This window comes from Narcine bancroftii, chromosome 12 (genome assembly GCF_036971445.1).
Source record: "Narcine bancroftii isolate sNarBan1 chromosome 12, sNarBan1.hap1, whole genome shotgun sequence".
Classification (NCBI taxonomy): Eukaryota; Metazoa; Chordata; class Chondrichthyes; order Torpediniformes; family Narcinidae; genus Narcine; species Narcine bancroftii.
The window spans coordinates 80,287,052-80,309,367 of record NC_091480.1 but is presented as its reverse complement, the minus strand read 5'-3'; the positions used below and the strand labels follow the sequence as shown (position 1 = coordinate 80,309,367).

Genomic DNA, 22,316 nt, shown 5'->3' with positions numbered 1-22,316 from the left:
ATCCATGACTCTATGGCTTCCTCTCCTTATGCACCCACCCGTACTTGGAATCCAATTAGACCTTGTCATGGGCTCAGTCAAGGTCTGAACTGCACCTCTACCTTTAGCCCCTTAGATCCCTGGGCTAGGCTCAGGAACTGAAATTAAAATGGAAAATGTTTGAAACACAAGCTAACATCTCAGTTTGATGGCCCTTAGTTTGTGACCCGAAATATTAACTCCATTTTAAATTCCAAAGAAGCTGCCTGGCCTGAGTGTTTCCAGCATTTTCTGTTTTCATTTCAGATTTCCAGGATCTGCAGTTTTTTTTATTTATATTTTGAAACTCCTCCTCTTCTCACTTTCCTAAAAAAATATGTTGGGCTCTGAGGTGTCAGGGCATACAGCTGAGAAAATCGTACATGTGGGGATCAGAAACCTGATATACGTGGCCACCATTCAAGAAGCCATTCCTGACTGAAACCATCATGATCAAACCTGATTTCTGCACTCAAGTGTGGAGAGCAGTGGCTAGTGATTGAAAATTGGCCCATCTTGAGAAACATTGAAGACAGGCCTTCTAGTGTACAGTGTGGTGCCATGTTGAACATTCACCACTCCCATTAATGGCAGATCCTCCTCCATAGCTTTCAGTTGTATCCTGGAAAATAGAGGGGAATGGGGTGAGTGGTGTTCCTCTTTCCAAAAAGCACTCTTCCTATTGCTAATCTTTGGAATGAAACCCATCCTGATGCAAAGCAGTTTATTCCCATTGTGAGCAGTTTCCATCCAGCCTTGCTTGGATGTACAAGACTTGCCTGTATAGAAATGTGCATCCTGTTCCTCCTGCTCTATCCTCTCTGCAGTCTGGTCGTGGGAGTCCTCCTCTGCCTCCTCCAGAGCTTGTGTCGGTGTTCCTTCTCCATAATACTCTGGGGCAGGCTGTCTGTCTTGTGAGCAGAGAGATGGAGTGATAAGAATAGGCAAACCTGAAACAGGGGATTCAAAAACAGATTAATATTTATGCTAAAAAAAACTACTTGATAGTTTAATATTTGTCCAAACTGCCATTCTGAACTCCAGTCCGTTTCATGATAACCGTTGTTGATTAGCAGTTCCTTTCATTGGCACCTCCTACTAAGTCACTTTGCAGAGATTTTATTAAGCATGGAGTACTTAACCTTGGGGCAGACCCCACTGCAACTTTTAAAAGAAAAGTGGATGAATATTTGAAGAAGAACAAGATGCAGATTGACGGCCAGTGTGAATCACTGTGATTAAGTACCGAATAAAGACAGAAGACAGCAGATGCTGGAAGTTGGAACAAAAAAGCAAAGAACTCAGTAGATCAAACAGAATCTGTGGAGGCAAAAGGTGCAAGTCTGTTTTAGGGCAGAGGAGAGAACTGTAGACCACGGCAAATTTGGAAGAGCTAGCGATGAAGATGGGACAGAGAGGGAAAGGGATCAAAGGTACTAACAGTGGTGAGGGCAGAGCACAGGTATGGACAGACACTATTTAGTTCTTTACGATTTTCTTCTGACTAAAGAGAGGGAGTTCTAGCAGGACAGTCAAGTATAGAGAGCATCAGAACGCAACCTCATCCTCTGCACGTCTGAGAACCAAACTGCTGGATTGTGCGGCAATGCTTCGTGGTTAACAATCAGGAATCCAGGGAGATGTTTGCTCTCCTCGCCCCTGCAAACCAACAGACTCAGCTGCTGAGAGCATGTAATATAGCATACAGCAAAATGAAGTTTGGTCGTTTTCACAAACACTAAGAAGACACAAGTGGAGCTCAAATTCAGTGAAGAAGCTGTGTAATTTTAGTGCCACTTGAATTAGTTTTTCTCCCTGGTGCTATATGGTAAACACTACGCAAAGTGTAGAACTAAGCTGCACTGATGAAAAGTTCAGATCCCACTGTGAGTGAGCAGACATTTGCTGGAGAGGTTAATGCAACTGGGTCTCAGCTCTTGCTGGAATATGCTTCCATACTATCACAGAAAATCGTAGTAATCTACCACTAAGTGGATGCTGTTCAACCATAATGTCCATGCTTGCAAACAAAGAAAGCATTCAGGTTAATTCCACTTCCCATTTCACATACTGTTGCCCTGTAGGTCACAGCTCTTCATGTGTTCAAACAGGTATCTTTTAAATGGACTGAAAGCTTCTGCCTTCATCATTCTAATCACTTAGCCATTTCATAAATTATTCCCATCATCTATGGGAGTCAAATTTGGGTTCAGTTGTAAAGCCCTTGGGACCAAAACTATCCCTTTCCTCTCACCAACATTCTACTATCTCTCAATCATGTTTTACCATGGACCGAGTGGTAGAATTTTAAAAATTTCTTCCACAAACAGCATTTGATGTTAGGTCACAGAATTACTGGAGGAACTCAGCCGGTCTCGCAGCATCCAGAGGAGATAAAGATATATTACCAACATTTTGGGCCTGGGAAGGGCTCAGGCCCAAAATGTTGGTAATATATCTTTATCTCCTCTGGACGCTGCGAGACCGGCTGAGTTCCCCAGCACTTCTGTGTTTTTACTACAATCACAGCATCTGCGCACTTTGATGTTCGGTCAGAGTTTAATTTCAAATCTGAGGTTGGCAAACTTTTATAAACCAGACATATGAAGAAATTTTGGGAAAGGCCAGGAGTTAGTTGGAGTTTGGTCCACGTGTCTTGAAATTCAGTGGCCTTGCTATAATTGAGGGCCTATCATAAAGGTACTGAAGTAGAAACCAACCACATAAAAAGCATAGCTTCAAAAGCAGGTCAGAGGTTGGGTTTCTGGCAGTGCATGACTCTCCTCCTGCCAAGCCAAATCCTTAGCTGTGACCTCACTGAACTGCAGAACAGGGTCCAGAATCTAAATAATCTCTCTCTGCACCTTTGGCTACTTGTTCAGTTATTATCTACATGAGGGAATGATTATCACTCAGATAAGGTTAATCATTAAATGACCATACTCAATGTAACAACTTCTTGAATCAATAAAATGCCTTTAACAATAAAACTTCACAGAAATTATAGACAACATAATGCAATGTTGAACTATGCAATGAGATACAGCAAAATCCCTGTGTCTGGAATTTAAGCAACTGGCAACCTCAAGCAACAGGCAAACAAAATGGCAGAAAATAAATGTGTAAAAAAATACGGAAGTTTAAAATTGGCATGCTCGCCATTAGTTCTCCATCCACACAACACCAAGTCTCAAGCAACCAGAAATCTTGCTTATCCAGCATTTACCAATCTCTGTAAGTGCCAGATATCAGGATGTTCACTGTATTAGGATCATTTCAAAGAGCACTTAAAAGGAAGAAAATGTGCAAGAGGTAAAAAGGAATTCTAGACCTCTGAGCATGGGCAGCTGAAGGTTTGTCTGCCAATGGTGTGATAAAGATCAGGAAGGGGAAGAGGCCCAAAATGGAGAAGACCTCGGGTTGCAGATACATACAAATGTAGTGAGAGATGAGGCAATAAAAGAATGGGTATTTTAAAATCAAGGCCTGTGGGAGCAGTATTGGTCAACACATGCTGAGAGGTGATTGTCCATAGTGAGCTGATAACCAGAGCAGAGTGATGGATAAGCTCGAGTTAACAGAGAACAGATAGTGTGGTCAGCCGGCAGAGTTTTGGAATCATTGTGCTTGGGTAGAACAAAAGCTTCATTGAGGGTTACAGCTTTAATTTGTTCAATTTTCAATATCTGGTCTTTGCTTGCAAAGCCAATGTTTATTGCCTATCCCCAAAGGCCCTTGAGAAGGTGATGGTGCAGTCATTCTGATGAATCCCACAACACTGTTAGTAGGGAATTGCAAGAGTTAAGCCCAGCGATGAAGAAGAACACTGATGTATTACCAAATTGAGATAGTATGCGGCTCATAGGAGAAGCTGAGGCTAATATCCTTCTTAGTGGTAAACTTTGGCATAAACTGTAGCCACTGTGTGATAGGGGCAGGGGGAATTAATATTTACTGTGGTAAATGGACTGCTGTCGGCACTCGTTATTAGAGCTGTATTGATCCAGACAGGTGGAGAGTATTGACAGGATGGTGGAAAGGCTTTAGGGTGTGAGTAGGTGAGTCACTTTGACCTGCTGTTGTAGCCACAGTATTTCTGTGGCTTGTTCATTTGAGTTTCTGCCAATTTAGGAGATTGATGGTGGGGTAAAAACTCAGTAAATGCTAGAGAAATTCAGCCAGTCTCGCAGCATCCATAGGAGGTAAAATATGTTATTGATGTTTCGTGCCTAAGCACTTCTTCAAGGTATAAGCAAAAAACAGGCCAACATCTCAATAAAGACTGAAAGAGAAAAATGGAAGGAAGAGGTGTCTGGACCAACAAACAAAGGGTGTTAATTGGATATAATAAGAGGAGAGGTGAGAATTGATTCTGGCTCTATGAAAGGAGACAGAGGGAAAAGGGGAGAGAGAACTAGAGGAAAGGAGACAGGTGGACATAGATGAGGGGGGGGGGGGTTAGTGGAAAGTGGAGATGTCGATGTTAATGCCATCCAGTTGGAGGGTGCCCAGACAGAAAATTAGGTGTTGTTCTTTGCAGGTGTCTCAGTGTGCTTGAGACCATGGACAGACATGTTAGCATGGGAATGGGACAGGGAATTGAAATGGGTGGCCACTGGGAGATCCATGCTATTGCAGCGGATAGAACCAAGGTGCTCTGTGATGGGGGGGGGGGGGGGGGGTGGACAGTGATGGTAATGCCATGAACGTCAGCGTATGTGGTTGGACTCTGACCCATTTGGCCAGCACTGTTAGAGAAATCAGTTTAAAACCCTGAAGGAAATAGTTCACTGTAATAGTCTTTTCCTCATTGCAACCAATGATAAATGCTTGGGCATTCTGCTCTGTCTGCATCCTCGTCATCTAGCTCTGATTTGTCAGCCTCTCTTTGCTGCATGGCCTATCTGATTATTCTAGCCATTTATCATCCTCAACATGATGAAGTTCCTTCTGTAATCCACCCAGAATTTATTCTTTCCCAGCTTCAAAGCTGACCTTTGGTTCTCTCATTCTGCTATTTTGTAAAGTAATATTTAGGATTTCCATTACCTAGTCAATTTAGTATTTCAATCAGATCACTCAAAACTATCCTCTCCACCCAGTAGTGACTATGTTTAAATCGCCTCGTCACTCATTCTCTTTACACCTGTAATCATTCACATTGCTCTATTTTTAAAGGACATCCTCTTATAAAGTGAATATATCATGTTAATAATGAACAGCATGACAAACTGAAGCAAAAAGAGGCTTTTTGGTCTTGCTCTCCCCACGTGTGACTTGTCGACTTGCTCCCACCTCTTTCCCCAAGCTCACTGTTGGTGCACTGGGCTGAAATACGACCCATGGTTGCACCTTCTGTTGACCTGCCACTGTGAAGAACACGATCCGTTCCTCATTGAGAGCTCAGCAGTGGAGAGGGTCAAGAACTTCAAATTCCTGGTGTCAACATCTCCGAGGATCTCTCCCGGAGCCTCCGCATCGATGCAATCACGAAGAAGGCTCACCAGCGGCTACTTTAAGAGGTGTCTGATGAGATTCAGTATGTCACCAAAGACTATCGAAAACCTCTGCAGGTGCATTGTGGAGAGCATTCTGGCTGGTGCATCACTCTCAGGTATGGAGGTACCAACGCTCAGGACAAGAAAAAGCTCCAGAGGGATGGTAACTGGACCTGCGATATCACAGACACCAGACCACTCCATCAGGGACATCTATAAGAGACAGTGTCTTAAGAAAGCAGCCTCTATCCTCAAGGACCCCCACCACCCAGGCCATGGCCTCTACTACCATCGGAATAAAGGTACAGGAGCGTTAAAACGAGCACTCAGTGGCACAAGGCCAACTTCTTCCTGCTGCCATCAGATTCTGAACCAATGAACCAAAGACAATGCCTTATTTTGGCTTTTCATGCACTATTTTTATTTATTTTTTTGTAAGTTGGTTTACATGGATGCAAAATAATGAATTTTGTGACTTGTTCATGACGATAAGTTCTAATTCTGTATGTGGTAGAAGCCAGCACAGAAGAAAGACTTGAGGAATTTTGAGTGCTGGTATCAACAGTAATCAGCAAATGGCGCGACTGCTTGTGCTGTATGGTGGAGGAAGAGTCGTACCCAGTTGCTGAAAGTAATGTAAGTTAAGGGCTCAGAGTCAGAAATTACTGATTTAAATGAGTAAATCATTCATTTGTAGCCATATTGACTGAAGAATAAATACACTGGGCAACAAATATTTTACTTCTTGAACACTTTTGGGTGTATTTTATGGATTTTTGGACTGCTGATCACAAAAATCACCTTATAATTTTCCTATCATGTACCATTTTTTAAATATATGTGATATCCTGTCATGTTTTAAGTCACTTTCAAGCATTAAAAAAACATGAAATACAACATGTCATTGAAAATTCATTTTCTGCATTGGCACTTCTTCCCTGTTGACCTTGGTGCAGTCAGTGACGAATATGGTGAAAGGTTTCACCAGAATATTGCGACCATGGTAAAACGGTATCAGGGCAACTGGTCCATCAATGCTGGTTAACTATTGTTGGACACTGACACAAGGGGCATCAGATGCTAAGTACAAACGAAAATCAGTGGCAAAAGATTTTACCTCAGTTGAACTAATGTGACGTGTCAGTATCATTATATGATTAAAAATGTTACATTCAATAAAAGTTAATTTAATGGAGTGATTCTCAAACTTTTTCTTTCCACCCACATACCACCTCAAGCAATCCTTTACTAATCACAGAGCACCGATGGCATAGGGAATACCTAAAGTGGTATGTGAGTGGAAAGAAAAAGGTTGAGAACATTAAACTGATTTAATGTTTCTTCAACTTCCTACATGATACAGCAAATCTGAAAGTATCTTTGTGTCATCTTGAAGTTGTCTATCATAATCCTCGATTGTTTTTCTGGAAGAAAACCTTTTGAAAAAAATTGTTGTCCAGTGATATTGATCAGAGGAATAATTCCCCTTATTTTTCAAGCTCATAGAATGGAAGAATTTCTTTTCACTTGAAGGTGGAGACGAGGCCTTGATTTAACATATTATCTGAAAGACAGCACCACCACCAATGCAGGATCCACTTAGTCCTTTCCTGAGATGTGAGACTGGATGCTGTACTGATGTTTCTGGAAAACAACTTCAGTCAACAACACATGACAGATCGGGTGAAGTGAGAGGACAGAGATCTGGGACGTGGGGTGTGGGAAAACAGAAAACATAAGAATACAAGAAAATAGAATCAAGAGTAAGCCATCAGGCCCTTCAAGGCTTCCTCTCCATTTAATATGATCACGGCAGGTATATGATTGCATCAACTTCTCTTCATGCCATTTCTCCACACCTTTCGACTTCTCAGTTCTGCAAATATTTACCACCTCCTCTTTAAATACTTTTATTAATCCAACTTCCACCATCACTGAAGCAGAGAATTCCAGAGACGCAAATTTCTACATACTTCAGTTCTAAATGGCCGTCCCCTTGGCTTGTGGTTTTGTCCCCTTATTTGAGAATCTCCATTAATGAAAGTATATGTCCCTTTTTATATAACGGGACCAAAGCTGAGCACATTATTCCAAGGAAGGCCTCAACACCTTACGCATTTGCTACAAAACCTCCCTAGTTTTAAACTCCAACCTCTTTGTTTTGTTTGCCTTCTTAACTACTTATTAGACCTGCCTGCTAGCTTTTTGTGATTCATGCACTGGAGCAGCCAGATCCCATGTCCTGGTACTTCCTCACATTCACCTCCTTTTGCTCACTCTCTCAATCTATCTATATCCCCTGGCCAGGTTCATGGTACTCTTATCCCAGCATTCACTTCCAGCAACTTTCATTTAGTTACTGAGCATGCAGCTCGTTATGTACTGAAATGATCTTTTCAATAGAAAAGATTTTTTTTAAATCTAAAGTATAAAGATTGAAGAGCTCTGGGATAAAGGGGGGTTGTTGTCCAAGTCCATGATTCACAAAAGGCTAGTGTGTAAGTAATGGAAGTTATTAGGGAAGCTAACAGAATGTGATAGTTTATTGTGAGGGGAATTGATATAAGGGGGTTATGGTTCAGTTCCATCTGGTGTTAGTTATTCCACATTGGTACTACTGTGTACAATGTTACTCTCGTGGAAGCAGTTCAGAGAGGTCGACCAGGCTGATGCTTGGAATGGGCAGGGCATCTTGTAAGGAAAGGACAATTTGGAATTACATATGCTGGAGTTTAGAAGAATAAGTGTGTGGGGTCATGACAGGGGGAAAGGTATGGAGAGAGTGGGCCAAAGAGCCCATTTCTATTCAGTATGACTCTAAGATCCTTTGACGCAGAAAATTGTTGTAATACAGTGAGATGTTATGATCAGGGATGCACTGCCTGAAAAGATTGTGGAAGCAGATTCATTGGGATGTTTGAAGGTGAATTGGATGCATACTGTGGGAAACTATACCCAAATAGGACTGTTCTTCTAAAGGGATAGCATTGTTCATGTGGCCCAAAGATTCTCTTTCTTCTTAATCTTTCAATGATTGTATGCGTGTGGGGGGGGGGGGGGGGGCCTTTAGGGTTATTGCTGCACTTTTCGATCTCATTTTAATTTTCACCCTTTTACTGAGGCTGATGTAATCTCAGCATTTCAAAGTGAGAGGAATATGGAATTAAATCTTGTTATTCCTGAAATATGAGAACCTTCAGGGACTTAAAAAGTCATACTTAGGGAGAGGAGACAGTGGGCGGTCTGAGTGGAAAGGATTGAATAAACCCTTGTGCTGCTTGATCACATTACACATGTCAAACTACTCAGGCATTCTCTCATCCACCCAGCGTCAAAGCCAGCACAGCCATGCTTCAGCATAAAAACAGGATTTAAAATTTCTCTCTCAAAGTAAGTGGCCTGATTCCTGGTAATGATGAATTCTATGGTAAGATCGTCTGTAAAATGCAACAAACTATAATTTAAGATTGAATTCTTATTGTGGTTGTGGTCTCATGTACCAAACATTGCCTCACTCCCTGATAAGATCAACCTTCTATTTCACTGACGCTCAGTGTGACCTTAAACTAGTTTTGATTTTATCTGTAAAGAATGAGGGTTTTTGCTTCCCTCATCAGGCACTGGACTGATGAAATATATATATAAAAAAAGGAATGCGATTTTTAATTTAGATAACTTGGGATCATCCTTTGTTGGCTTACATTGGATGTGCCATTAACCTTGTAAGTGCTGCATTACTGAGTGTTACTTGGGGAGGTTTTGTACCTTTGAAGTTGGAACAGACTCTGAGCATTGTGTGCAGCCGCCTGGATCCACAGGGGAGCATGACTTTCATTCCCCTTCATCCCCTCCTCTCCCCCATATTACATCAACTTTCTTCATTAACACAGGCGTGGAAATCAGACAATATTGAATTCTGAGCCACATAATGAATGTTTACAATTTTATAAATTTTTAATTTTAATAAATGTTAAGATTTTATGATGGCTAATCAAAGGCTTGGATAAAAAAATAGGTCTGAAGTGGAAGTTTGAAAACATTAGACCTTGGCAAAGTGAAGTTTGATACCAAAACCGGAGGAATGTTCAGTCAAGGTTTTTTTTGTTGAAGAACCTATTGTCTCCTTTTAATGTGTCTCATGAATTAAAACATTGCAGAACTGCTTATTTATTAAGTTTTACAACTTGCCTTCAGAAGCCTGAAATGATTAAAAGTAGATGCATTTGCGGATGATAAATTTGAAAATGTTGAATATAACTGCATAAAATGCTAGAGTAAAATAACATGATGAATTCTGCCCTGGTGGCACAGGTTTCGTTTCTCCACAGGTAACAGTCCCAACATCCCCTCATCATGCTGTAATTTTCTCAGAAGTCACTTACATCATGGTAGTGTGATCAGATCTTTTTTATTCTTGGCATTGTGTGCAGGAAGGTCATTGAGCTATGTAAAAGGCTGAAGCTAATTCACTGTATCCTGGCTCCAAATGCACACTCACATCCTCTGGCCCTAACTACTGGTTAAAGTCAATGGCTAGGTGACTATCTCTTGGACCTGACCTAGGCTATCCAACAACAAGTGTTCTAAACCCTTAACAAATGTACCAAAGCATTAAAAGAAAGTCCATTTTTGATAAATGCATTAAATTAATCACAATGTTCAGTCATCAAATGCAGACAATAGTGCGGGATTGAATGTCGTGCCTCCACAGATCAATGAAAGCAAAGTGAATGCCATGTATTTTGAAGTCTTTTAACATACACGGGCAGCATTGTTAGCGTAGCGGCTAGCAGTGTTACAGCGTCAGCGATTGGGACCGGGGTTTGAATCCCATGCTGTCTGTAAGGAATTTGCATGTTCTCCCCGTGTCTGCGTGGGTTTCTTCCCACCATTCAAAAACGTACTGGGGTTGGAGGTTAATTGGGTGAAATTTGACGGCACGGGCTCATGGGCCGAAAGGGCCTGTTACCATGCTGCATGTCTAAATTAAATTAAACATACTCAAATTGGCATCCACTGAGAGATGTCTGCTTCCCCTTGCCAACATCTCAGAATTAGTTAACCCATAATATTAGATTGGTCAGGAAGTGACGACTGATAAATGTACAAACAATGAGCTGCTGCAGGTCAGGCAGCATCCGTGAGTAGAAATATTCAGTCAACATTACAGATTGTGTTTTGTCTTGCGAAAGTGTCCCGACCCAAAATGTTCACTAATTCTTTCTCTTCATTTATGCTGTCTGACCCGCTGAATCCTTCCAGCTTCACATGGTTTATTCTTGATTCCAGCATCCGCAGTTCTTGCGTTTATTTCTTATCTCAACTTGACCCTTGTGCTGCTAACAAAACCAAGAATCCTTCATAAAATCCTGGAAATGCTCATTTGGTTGGGGAGTTTCTGTGGTGAGAGAAAGATTCTCATTTCAGGTCAGTGACTTGTGATCAGAGTTATTTTGAAAAGACCCCAGCCATTCTTTTCTGCGCCTTCCTGGCCAACTGAGTATTTTCAGGAATTTCAGTGTTTTGGTTTGTGCAAAGAATGCTTCATCTTTATTATAACTTGTGCTCACCCTCTTTTACCTCATCCCGACCACATAGTCTGCAGACAGGCATTCCTGGTGTTGAGAATATAAATCCAGTATTTTTTTTATCGTCTAACAAAGTGATCTTTTCCAAAAGCTGTTTTGCTGTAAATGCACCATTCAGGAAATCTAAGTCTCATACGCATTTGTGACTTTGGATTTAATCTAGTTCACCTGTTTTCTTGTTATTCATTGTGATTACTTGATCCTTCTAAACAAGACATATATTAGTAGCACAGCAGAATCTGACAAATAGCTATTGGCTTTCCTGGGTTTGCAGTTGAAACAGCTCTCACTGTCTGCAGATGTTGTCTCGAGGCTCACTGCATTTTATCCAATCCCACGCACATGTTGTGAAGAATTCTCTTATGCTAGAGAGCCTAGAGGTCAGTGAATGAGCATGAAAGGACTGAGACAAGAAGCATTTTCTGCATAATGTTATGGATTTATTGGGGGCATGGAATCTTGGTATTTGAGATCATGGATTTTTAGGTAACATGGAAATCATTAGGCAGGACACATTGCTGCATTCAACATTTCGGGCCTGAGCCCTTCTTAGGGAACTCCAAAAATCAGGCAAACCGATGAATAGAAAGCAAGAGGGTGGAGGTGGGAGTAGGAGCACAGGCTAACAGGTAAGAGTTAATAAGTAGATTTAGCTGGGAGGATAGAAGAGAAAGAAGTTGAGAAATGGAGAGAGAGGGCAGAGGCCTAAACATTAGATCTGGATGTAGTTTGGGAAAATGTTGAGGTAGATGATTGGCCTTAATCTAATTGAATGGTAGGATAAGTTCAAGGCACTGAAACACCAACTCATTCTTCTAATTATGCCATTCAGGGCTTAATTGACAAACAAACATAAAGCATCTTTAGTGAAACAATTCAGGGAGCTTTAAAGAGCTTTACCAGACGAATATGACACCAAACCGGTGACAAGGCATGAGGGAAAATAGCAAAAAGTTTAGGGAAGTGTTTTTTTTAAGGAGACGAGAGAGGTTGTGGAGGGAAGGGCTTGTGCAGAAAAGCTGAATGGTTTACAGCTAAGGCAGATGAGACCACCACAGTTTTTGGTTGGATAACAGATTTCTGGCATCTATATGATGAGCAATCGAACATTTTGCCAATCAAATTAAGACAAGCATTGTCAGGCATCTGATTTCCCTGTCCGTGCCCATTGGCCTCCCAGCACGTAGTGAAACATTGTGCTAGATGATTACATTTTTGACTAGATTCTTTTTACTACTGTTGAGTGAGGAATGTATAATGCCAGGGACACCAGAGAAACTACACTACCCTTCTTCCAAACTGTCATGTGGTCTTGTGTGTCTACCTGTGGAAATAGTCAGTCTTAATATCTCATTCAAAAGCATGTCAGTCTAGAATTTTATGCCTAGTGTCTACCCTGATCTTCTTAATCCAAGGCATGCTCCCTGCTGACTGACCCACAACTGTAAAGCTGAGTCATGGAGAGATAGGGTGGCTCAGTTAGTATAGCGGTTAGTGCAGTGCTGTTACAGCACCAGCGGCTGGGATTTGAATCCAGCGCTGTCTGTAAGGAGTTTGTATGTTCTCCCCGTGTCTGCATGGGTTTCCTCCGGGTACTCTGGTTTCCTCCCACCGTTGAAAAGTGTCAGGTTGTAGGTCAATTGGGTGTAATCAAAAATGGCGGCGCTGCCAGAGCCGCTGTGGTGGCAGCACTGCCACTGCTGTGGACCCTCTGGAAGTGAGGAGTGGAGATGCAGTGCTTCTGCGGGGTCCAACCGCCCAGTCAACTGCCGTCAGCTCCAAGCCGGCTTTGAATGCCCCATCAAAGAAGCCGAAGATAGTTTCATTTAAAATCCTGTAACCACGGGGTCTGCATCCAAGATGCCAATGCCTATGAAAGGCAGCAGCCACCAAGGGTTGCAGACTCCAGGGGAGCAGAGGACTGGTACAGGCACCAGACCATCCCCCATCTGAGAAGGAGAAGAAGAGGAGACAACCCACGGGACAGTGACCATGGCAGCAGACCAGTTAGCGGACTCTACGGCTGAAAGGCCCATGCATGCGATGGGCTGCTGGCAACTCGAGGCAAGGAACCCATGGAGGCTGCTGGAGACTGCGGTCAATGGACTCGTGCCAGGCTGCAGACTGCTGAAGGGGAACCGGGATGTGAGAGGGTGCCAAAGGTGCTGAGGGTTCCTGACTGTGTCAGAGGTTCAGATCTGGAGCTCAGGCTGCCAATGGCTTGGATTGCGCTGAAGGCAAATCTACAGATACTTGGTGACTCTGGGGGGAGCTCTCTTTTGCTTCTCTTTCTCTGACTGTAAGAGGTGCTCCAGGGAATTTTTGCCAAGGGCAAATCTGTCCTTCAGCATGAAAAAGCAATTTCACGTAATATGACACTGTTTTATTACAATGATAATAAATTGCGTCTTGAATTGGGTGTCGAGGGCTCGAGGGCCAAAAGGCCCTGTTACCGTGCTGTATGTCTAAACTAAATGAAAAATATAGCACAGAAACAGGCCCTTTGGCCCACTGCTTGCATTGACCACCAACCATCTATTGATACAAATCTTACATTCATTTTTTTTATTCTCCCTACATTCTCAGCAGTTCACCCACCCCCAGATTCCACCACTAGGTACTGTTTACAATGGCCATTATTAACCTGCATGTCTTTGGGATGTGGGAGGAAACTAGAGCACCCAGAGGATATCCACGTGGTCACAGGAAGAACATGCAGACTCCACACAGTTGGCACCAGGTGACAGGACTGTGAGGCAGCAGCTCCACTAGTTTACTGCCAAAAATAGATTCCTGGCCAGAGTTATCGATGGACATGGAAAAGTAACTGAATTGCTAAACCATTGGTCAAGTTTACCATGTCAAGCCAGCCTCCACCTCTTTAATTCTTGTCATTAAAAATATCATGCAGCATTATAGCCAAACTTGTAAATGAACAGACTAATGTGATAAGGGGATGTTCTGGGCCAACAAATGTCAACGTTTTTCCCTGGTTTAGGTGAGCAAGCGAACTTGACAGTGGCATACAGATAGTTCCCTCCTCTTCGAGGGAAGTGCAGTGTAAAGTCCCACAACTGATTACTGTCAGAGGATTCCTGTTTCTTTTCTTTTTATGATATTTTTATTAAAATTTGCAATAATACAAAAATTAAACAATACAATTATGTATTGAAATACAAATGACAAGAAAAAGAAAACAAAAACACTCCCATTAGTTCAAAACCCCGACCACCACACAAGGTTTGGAAAAAAACGAACCTAGTGGCGACAACTGGAAATAGACAGCACAGCATCGAAGTTTATAACAAGCCTTAAACTTTAGATTATGATAATGGTCCATAAAAGGGCCCCATGTCTTTAAGAAATTAGTATTTGAATCTTTAATGGCAAATCTAATTTGTTCTAATCTTAAACAAGACATAATATCATTTAACCATTGTGTTTGTGTAGGGGGAGCATTACCTTTCCATTTAATCAAAATTGCACGTCTGGCCATCAACGAAGTAAAAGATAAAATTTGGTTTTTGAGTTGGAGTCAATGAAACGTCATCATCTTGAAATGATCCGAATAAAGCAATTAAAGGGCAAGGTTCCAATTTAATCTTAAGGATTACCAATAATGTTTGAAAAATATCTTTCCAAATTTTTCTAGGGCAAGTCCAAAACATGTGAATCAAAGAAGAGAGGATTCCTGTTGACGTTTGTGTGGGTGATAGGATTAGACGTAACAGTACTGCACATGGTGGCAGTACAGTCTTCTGAAGCTCATTATCCACACTCACCGATCATGGGCAAGAGACACTTTTTAAAAAATTCAGACATACAGCTCGGTAACAGGCCCTTTCGGCTCACGAGCCCATGCCGCCCAATTAACCTACAACCCCTAGTATGTTTTGAACGGTGGGAGGAAACCGGAGCCCCCAGGGAAAACCCACGCAGACACAGGGAGAATGTACAAACTCTTTCACGACAGCACGGGATTCAAACCCTGGTCCCGATCGCTGGCGCTGTAAAAGCGTTGCACTAACCACTACGCTAACTGTGTTGCTCTACTTGATACTGCCATCTGCAAAATTCTAGTCCAGTGCCATCGGCAAATCACAAAATATGCAATTATTAGAAGAAAAAGTAATGAATGACTGACATATTTCTGAGCTTTAATATTGTTGGCATGTGAAACTTGAAATAGGCTTGAGATGGCCGGAATTCAACCTCACTTTGTAACAATTCCAGGTTGGGAGAGAGCTACATATTTTAGCAGCAACCTTCAACTACATAATGCTTTTGGTGTGGAAAAACATTACAGAGAAGCACTGTCAAGCAGAAATTGACATATAAGGAGGTATCTTTGAAGAAGTTGTTAGGAAGTGCTTTGCAGGAAATAAAGGGGAAATAATTCCGGAGCTTGGCAATCCCGCCATTAAGGGTGGACTAATTAAATTCAGAAATTATAAAGCCAGAATTAGAGGAGCCCAAGGATAGTAGATCAGAGACGTCCTGGAGAGTTGTAGGATTAGTCGTTACGAAGCCCAGGTAAAAACGCAATGCTGGTGAAACTCAGTAGGTCAAACAGTGTACTTTAAAGATAAAGATACATAACCAATGTTTCAGGCTTGAGCCCTTCATCAAGGTATGAACAAAATGTGGGCAGGTGCCCAAACAAAATAGGGAGGGGTAAGAGGAGGAGCACAGTCCCACTAGCAGGAGGTAATAGGTGGATAAGGGAGGAAGGGCACACCAGCAAACAGGAGGAGGAGGGGTGGCTCTGTGAAAGGAGAGGGAAGGGGGGTGGAGAGCTGGAGGAAAGTACCAGAGGGAATGGGAAAATGGAGAATAGGCTAGCAGAAACCGGAGAAGACGATATTAATGCCATCAGGTTGGAGAATGCCCAGACTGAAAATTAGGTTTGTGTTTGACAGTACATGAAGACATGGACAGTTATGTCAGTGGGGCTCAGAATTGAAATTCTGTCACTGATGCAGTCAGAGCGAAGATGCTCAGTAAAGCGAGCTCCTAAAGCCCAGGAGTGAAGTGCAAGGGTGTGAATGGATTTAAAAGCAAGCTAGAGAAGTTTAAATTTGAGATGAGGTGTTACTGCATCAAGAGCTGATGCAACTCAACAACCATAAGGATAGTGGAAGTTTAAGGAACAGGTGGAGAATTTTAGATGATCTCCACTTGTGGTTGAGGACTGGAACTCGGGCCCATAAGCGTAAGTGCAGGTGGTGTGGTCGAATTGAAAACAGATGCAGGAGGAACTCAGACGGTCTTGTAACATCCATAGGAGGTAGGACTCAGGCCCGAATAGTTGGTAATACATCGTTACTTCCTATGGATGCTGCGAGACCGGCGAAGTTCCTCCAGCATCTCTGTGTTTTTATTCCCAGAAATGTAGGATCAGGAGAAACCTCTTCATTCAGAAGGATGAAGACTGACTTGGTTATATTAAAGGGAAAACTAGATAAATTAATAAAAGGATATGGTGAAATGGAGAACGTTGCAAAGAGCAAGGAGTATAAAGATTAGTAAGAACCTAAAGGCTAATTAACATTGAGTAATGTAGCTGCAGAAAGAATTGGAATTATTTGTAGTTTCACTGATAAAAATTGAGTTTTTACAGCAGATGACCCTCCTCCCATCTCCACCCCTCAAGCCACCTCCTGCATCCTTCCACTAACCTTTCTTCACCAGACTTCTATTCTCACAATGGGAATTATCCCTGGAAGCTCAGGCTTCTCCAGTGGTAACCCGAAGTCGAGCTAATGGTAAGGGAGAGGGTGGGAATGGGTGAGGGACAGTTTGGAGAGACAGTGGGTCCGCTGGGATGAGAGGAGAGTTGGTCAGCAAAATGAGATATCGTACCGGTCCTCTGGCCACTCTTGGCCCTGTATTCGGCCTTCTCCCTCGGCACCCGCCTGTAGGCTAGGTTGTTGCGGTTCTTCCAACGGCACAGCCACCCGTTGGTGGGTTTGAACTCGATCCCCATCTCTTCGGCAAGGGCCTTAGCTTTGGCCATCAGCACGGGCCCAGAGATGGGGCCTTCCTCCTTGCTGGCCATCCAGAACCAGCTGAGCAGAGCGTCGTCGATGGTCTGGTTCTTCCCCTCGCGCTTCCGCTTGCGCTCCAGGTTCCCACCGCGCAGCCATTCCTCCAGAATCCCCTCCTTTTTCTTTGCGATTTTGGAGATGGCGGAGGCAGTGAGCCCGTATTCCTGGGCAATCTCTTTCTGTTTGAAGGAGGGGTCGTTCAGCTTCAAGATTATCTGGACTTTCTGAGCCAGCGTGATGGCGGTCCGTTTGATTTTGATTGGGGCTTCCATTACCACACTGCAACAGCAGAGAAATGTCAGCAACTGTTCACACAAAGCGAGCTTCTAAACTCCAAACCATAATCCACCTTCTCTTCAAGTGCCTGACAACCAGTGCAGTTGTATAATGGATGTTTTTTTTATATATATACAAGCAAGGATCAGACAGCCTTTACAGCACAGGCATAATGGCAGCTAACAGGCTCCAAAGTGGCTGCTTGCTATGTGTGGAGAAAGAATGTGCTTCACAGCTTGTACAGCACAGATCAGGAACAAAGAGGTCTGTGAAACGTGAAGTTGATGCTGAGCAGGCTTTAGGGATGTGCTTTGTGATGTAAAGTAAGTGATCTCATCTGAAATTTGATACCACAGCTCAGCCCTGATAAGATCATCTCGAACTTGCAGACCCACACTAATGATACTACGAAGCATGGATGTTATCAACTACCCGTGCTATGCAAGGGGAGTGGACTGCGGTGGATTTATATTTAAAATTGTAAACGAGAGAGGCAGAAAGCACACTAAGTTGATCCTATGCAGCAGCTTATCTCCAAAAGGCTCCCAGTGTATTAGCAGTCGGAAGGCAAGAGGAATATTTTAAATAGCTCTTAACCGCCTCAGTACTGAATGATGTGTGGTATTGAATAATAATTAAATGCAGAAAAAAATTAAAGGTGCATGCATTTTGACAAAACGTTAAAAGATAAATACATGCAGAATAGATTAGAATAAGGAACAGGAATATTTGGTTTTATAAGGTGTTGAACAGACAGCAAGTAATGATTAAAAAAAAGGGAGAGCAAGATTGCAGGAAGGTGGGCTTGCAGTGAAAAACAGACATTATTGAAGTCATATTGATATGTGTGTGGAAAATACTCATTGAAAGTACAAGCATAAATATACAAAGACATGCACAACAGTGGAAAGGCAAAGAAACATTTCCTACGCGCGCACGCACGCACGCACACACACACACAGGAAAAATTCATTACTATTTGATTTGTATGTTGTTGAACAGCTGCATGAGTCGAAAAAAAGAGAAACTTTTAATCCCTCGGGGTTAATGTAAATAAACTGGAATGCTCCGAACCAGTTAATCCTGATCAGGATGTGGTTCAACCCTTCCAACCCTGGGTTTCCTTTGCAGCAAAATGAAAAAATATGTTTTTCAATGCTCCTTTTAAAGGATTAACTTGGAGCAAAGGAGGGGAACAAAAGTACACATAAAATAACCATATTGTCAGCTGGGTAATAATTAATAATTGGTAATATGCTCGGAATCCATACATGTTACCTTGAGGAAGGGATCAGTCCCTAAACATTGATAATATATCTACCTCCTATGTGTCAGGAACACAAATTCTCACAAATGAGTCTCTTTAAGATCGGTGACACGACAAGCTTTATTCACAAGTCTGCAGAGTTGGACTCAACCGGCTTCTCGCCAAGTCGACCGATACATACAGTGCGTTGTTTTTTATATAATTTGCTTGTCCTTCGGCATCTCCACTACACTGCTTTAATTGGTTAGTTTTTGCAGAATCATCCTGATTACGCTTGTACTTGTTTAGTATCATGTTAGTAACGCACACCACGATCATTCATGACCTCTGCCCACACCAAATCCTGTTTTTCACTCTTTATCAATCTTTGGCTCCTGCATGTCTCTCTGTAGTTAAATCTGTTGCAAGTCTGTTGTAACATTTTCCAGCTAAACTCTTGTGGTTAGCCCCCTGTCTACTCTTGCTTCCCCTTTTATGACTAATCATCACATTTTAACTTAAACCCTTTTTAACCCAAATTCTCTATCCATAACACTATGGACACTGCAGGACCTGCTGAGTTCCTCCAGCATTTCTATGTTTTTTCTGCAATCACGGTATTTGCAGACTGTCATGTTTCAATCTATCTATGTACACACAAAAAAGTCCATTTAGCTAAACATATTCAGCATGTTCATTCAAACAGCCCAAAGTCAACATGAATAAACCTAGATTAAAGCAAATGGTGAGGCTCCAGATGCATACAGCAAGCCAGACAATAAAGATTTATACTTGTGTAGTAATGTTTACAAGCACATAGCATCCCAAACTGATTTATAACCAAAAGTGGCTTTGAAATGTTTTGGTAGCAGGCCGCAAGTGAACCGGATCATGGAGGTGCAGGCTCGAACTGGCCTGATGTCACGATGGTCCCCGAGGGGTGGGGTGAGGGGTGCAAAGGATCATGGGGATCATACTGATAAGCTCTCGGAGAGTTCCAGTAAAGTTGGTTCATTGGTTCAGCTCACTCACGACTTCCATGTGGTTTTTCTTTAGTTCGTTGCACAGCACACCAACCACTTTTTCACCAATTTTTAAAATTAAATCAAACATGTAGCACTGTAACAGGCCAATTCAGCCTTATGGGTCTGTGTCCCCCAAATTCCTTCAATGTATCAGTGGAATTTTCCTCATTCTACCTTTGTGGTGTAACAATAACAATCTCACTAGTCTTGGGAAAGTTTTTTACAGGACTCCAGACAACATTAGTGCAACATTATTACAGTGCCAGTAACCTGACACTGACTGTGAGGAGTTTGTATGTTCTTACCATGTCTGCGTAGGGTTCCTCTGGGTGTTCTGGTTTCCTCCCATTCTTCAAAATGTAAAAGGGTTGTAGGTTAATTGGGGTATTTGCGTGTCACGGGCTTATGGGACAAAAGGGTCTGTTACCACGCTATATGTCTAAATTAAATTATTTTACTTCTTCTTTTGAAGGCACCCTGTCTGATATGGGAATGTTCCACGCATTCTTTCTATCATTGAGGAATATCTTTCACCTATGAGCCCCAATCATGAATTTTTATTGGCTGTTCACTCAAGCCCAATCTGATCCTGCACTGATTCAAATTCATCTTCAGGGCAGGTCTTCATTTTATATTAGATTGAAATAAGCAAACTTGTTAGACTGTTGATTCTCAATGAGTGCAGTACAGTTTGAGGAAAAGGCAGCATATTGTGAAACCAATGACTGCAAATTTTATTTTCTCCAAAGCATGACATATTAGGAATAATACATTAGGCTCACTTGGAGTCAGACCCATTAGAGGAATTCTAGATTTCTTTCTTTGGCTTGGCTTCATGGACGAAGATTTATGGAGGGGTAATGTCCACGTCAGCTGCAGGCTCGTTTGTGGAATTCTAGATACAGCTGCATGAAAGGGCCTTTCATTGATCAGAGGAGTGAATCATGAAAGTCCGTAGATGCTGTGATTGTAGTAAAAACAGAAATGCTGGTAGGTCTCACAGCGTCCATGGGAGGTAAAGGCGTAAGCTGACGTTTCGGGCCTGAACCTTTGAAGAAGTTGGTTCTGTATCTTTAACTCTTATGGACGCTGCGAGACCTGTTCAGTTCCTCCAGCTTTTCTGTGTTTTTACTTTCATAGCTCAGGACAACCAAGATACTTTTCAGCCATTGTGGGAGAGAAGGGGAAATAGTGGTGTTGACCTGAAATGCTGACTGACCATTTCTCTCCATGTGTGTTGCCTGACCCACGAGTGCCTCCAGCTTCTCGTTGTTCACTCAAGATGCCAGCAATTTTTGTGTTTCTCTGGTATTTCATCTGTGCACATCAAGGACTTACACACAGCAATTTGTAATGACCAGATCAGAGGATTCAGTACCAAAAATATCTGCTGGTGGCAGGGCGGGGAGGGGGGTGGGGTAAGGGAAGGGAAAGTTTGGGTAGAACCCTTCATCAAGACCTGAAACATCAACAGTTCATTGATGTTGTTCGACCCACTGAGTTCTTCCAGCAGTTTGTCTTCAACCTCAGATCCCGGCATTTATAGTCCTTCAGTGTTATCTGAAAAGAGTGTTGTCGATTGAAGGGTTAATGAAGAGTTAAGTGTGGAACGGAAAATTAGATTCTCATCTGTGATTTTCAAGTTGATGTTTATGTCATGTTCATAAGTGCAGATGCAATGAAAGTCCTACTATCTGCAGTTCTCCAAAGATATAAAACACATAGCACATAAGAGAAAAAGAGATAAAAATGTAAAAGAGAAAAAGATAATAAATAATTTAAAATAAATTATAAATAATAAATTTGCTCCGGGTTTTTATATTGCTATATATGAGGCGTGAAGTGCGGACCCATTGTATTTCTTCTGTCCCTCTTCTTCTCTGACCCAGGAACACTGACACCTAATTACATGTTTATGCTGATGAGGGGATAAAATTGAGATGGCTGTTCTAGTTGCTATGGTAAAGGTAACATTATCTTGGACTTGTGCACTTCTGGTAGGAACCAAGAAACTGAAGGCTATCATATGAAGCATCTCTTAATGCAGCAATCGACATAATTACACCTGATGCACCAGCCATTTGCTCATTTTATTTACTTCTTTTGAACATATATTGCTTCAGAATTTTTGCTGGAGGTATAACAAATAATACATTTTAATTTTATAACACAGGCTGACCATTTTTCTAGTCGTAAATACACAAAATTGCCGGAGAAACTTAGCAGTTCCCGCAGTGTTTATATGAGTTTCTCCAGCAATTTTGTGTATTTACTACAATCACAGTGTCAACAGACTTTCTTGTTTCACTCCATTTTTCTAGTCGTTTCTGTTTGACCATTCCACAATGTCTTCCAACTAATGAATTAGCTTTTCATAAGATCATAGACCATAAGATGTAGGAGGAGAAGTAGGCCATTCAGCCCATTGAGTCTGCTCTCCCATTCCATCATGATCCATTCTCCCACTCAGCCCCACTCCCCTGCCTTCTCCCCATAACCTTTGATACCCTGACTATTCAGATACCTGTCAATCTCTGTCTTAAATATACCCAACGGCTTGGCCTCCACCGCCGCCCGTGGCAGCTAATTTCAGAGGTTCACCAATCTGGTGAAAGAAA

General features: G+C 42.1%; 2 protein-coding genes across 4 annotated transcripts in view; one reads left to right on the top strand and one right to left on the bottom strand.

The window, feature by feature from the left end:
• Positions 1-22,316, top strand: part of LOC138747648 (sorting nexin-11-like) — a 93,243-nt gene that overhangs the window by 47,963 nt on the left and 22,964 nt on the right. The gene's annotated exons all lie outside the window — the stretch shown is intronic.
• Positions 511-17,660, bottom strand: LOC138747334 (major centromere autoantigen B). Its single transcript, XM_069906444.1, has 2 exons — positions 16,967-17,660; positions 511-968 (listed from the first exon to the last, which is right to left on the bottom strand). Exons 1-2 carry the CDS (start codon positions 17,421-17,423, stop codon positions 511-513), a joined length of 915 nt encoding a protein of 304 aa, XP_069762545.1. The 5' UTR covers positions 17,424-17,660.

What these genes read in the sequence shown, in the direction of transcription:
- LOC138747334 (XM_069906444.1), bottom strand. Translation starts at nt 17,423, where the DNA reads ATGGAAGCCCCAATCAAAATCAAACGGACCGCCATCACGCTGGCTCAG. An exon ending in CAAGAGTGGCCAGAGGACCG is followed by an intron (nt 969 to 16,966) that starts GTACGATATCTC and finishes CCCCTGTTTCAG; the next exon opens with GTTTGCCTATTCTTATCACT.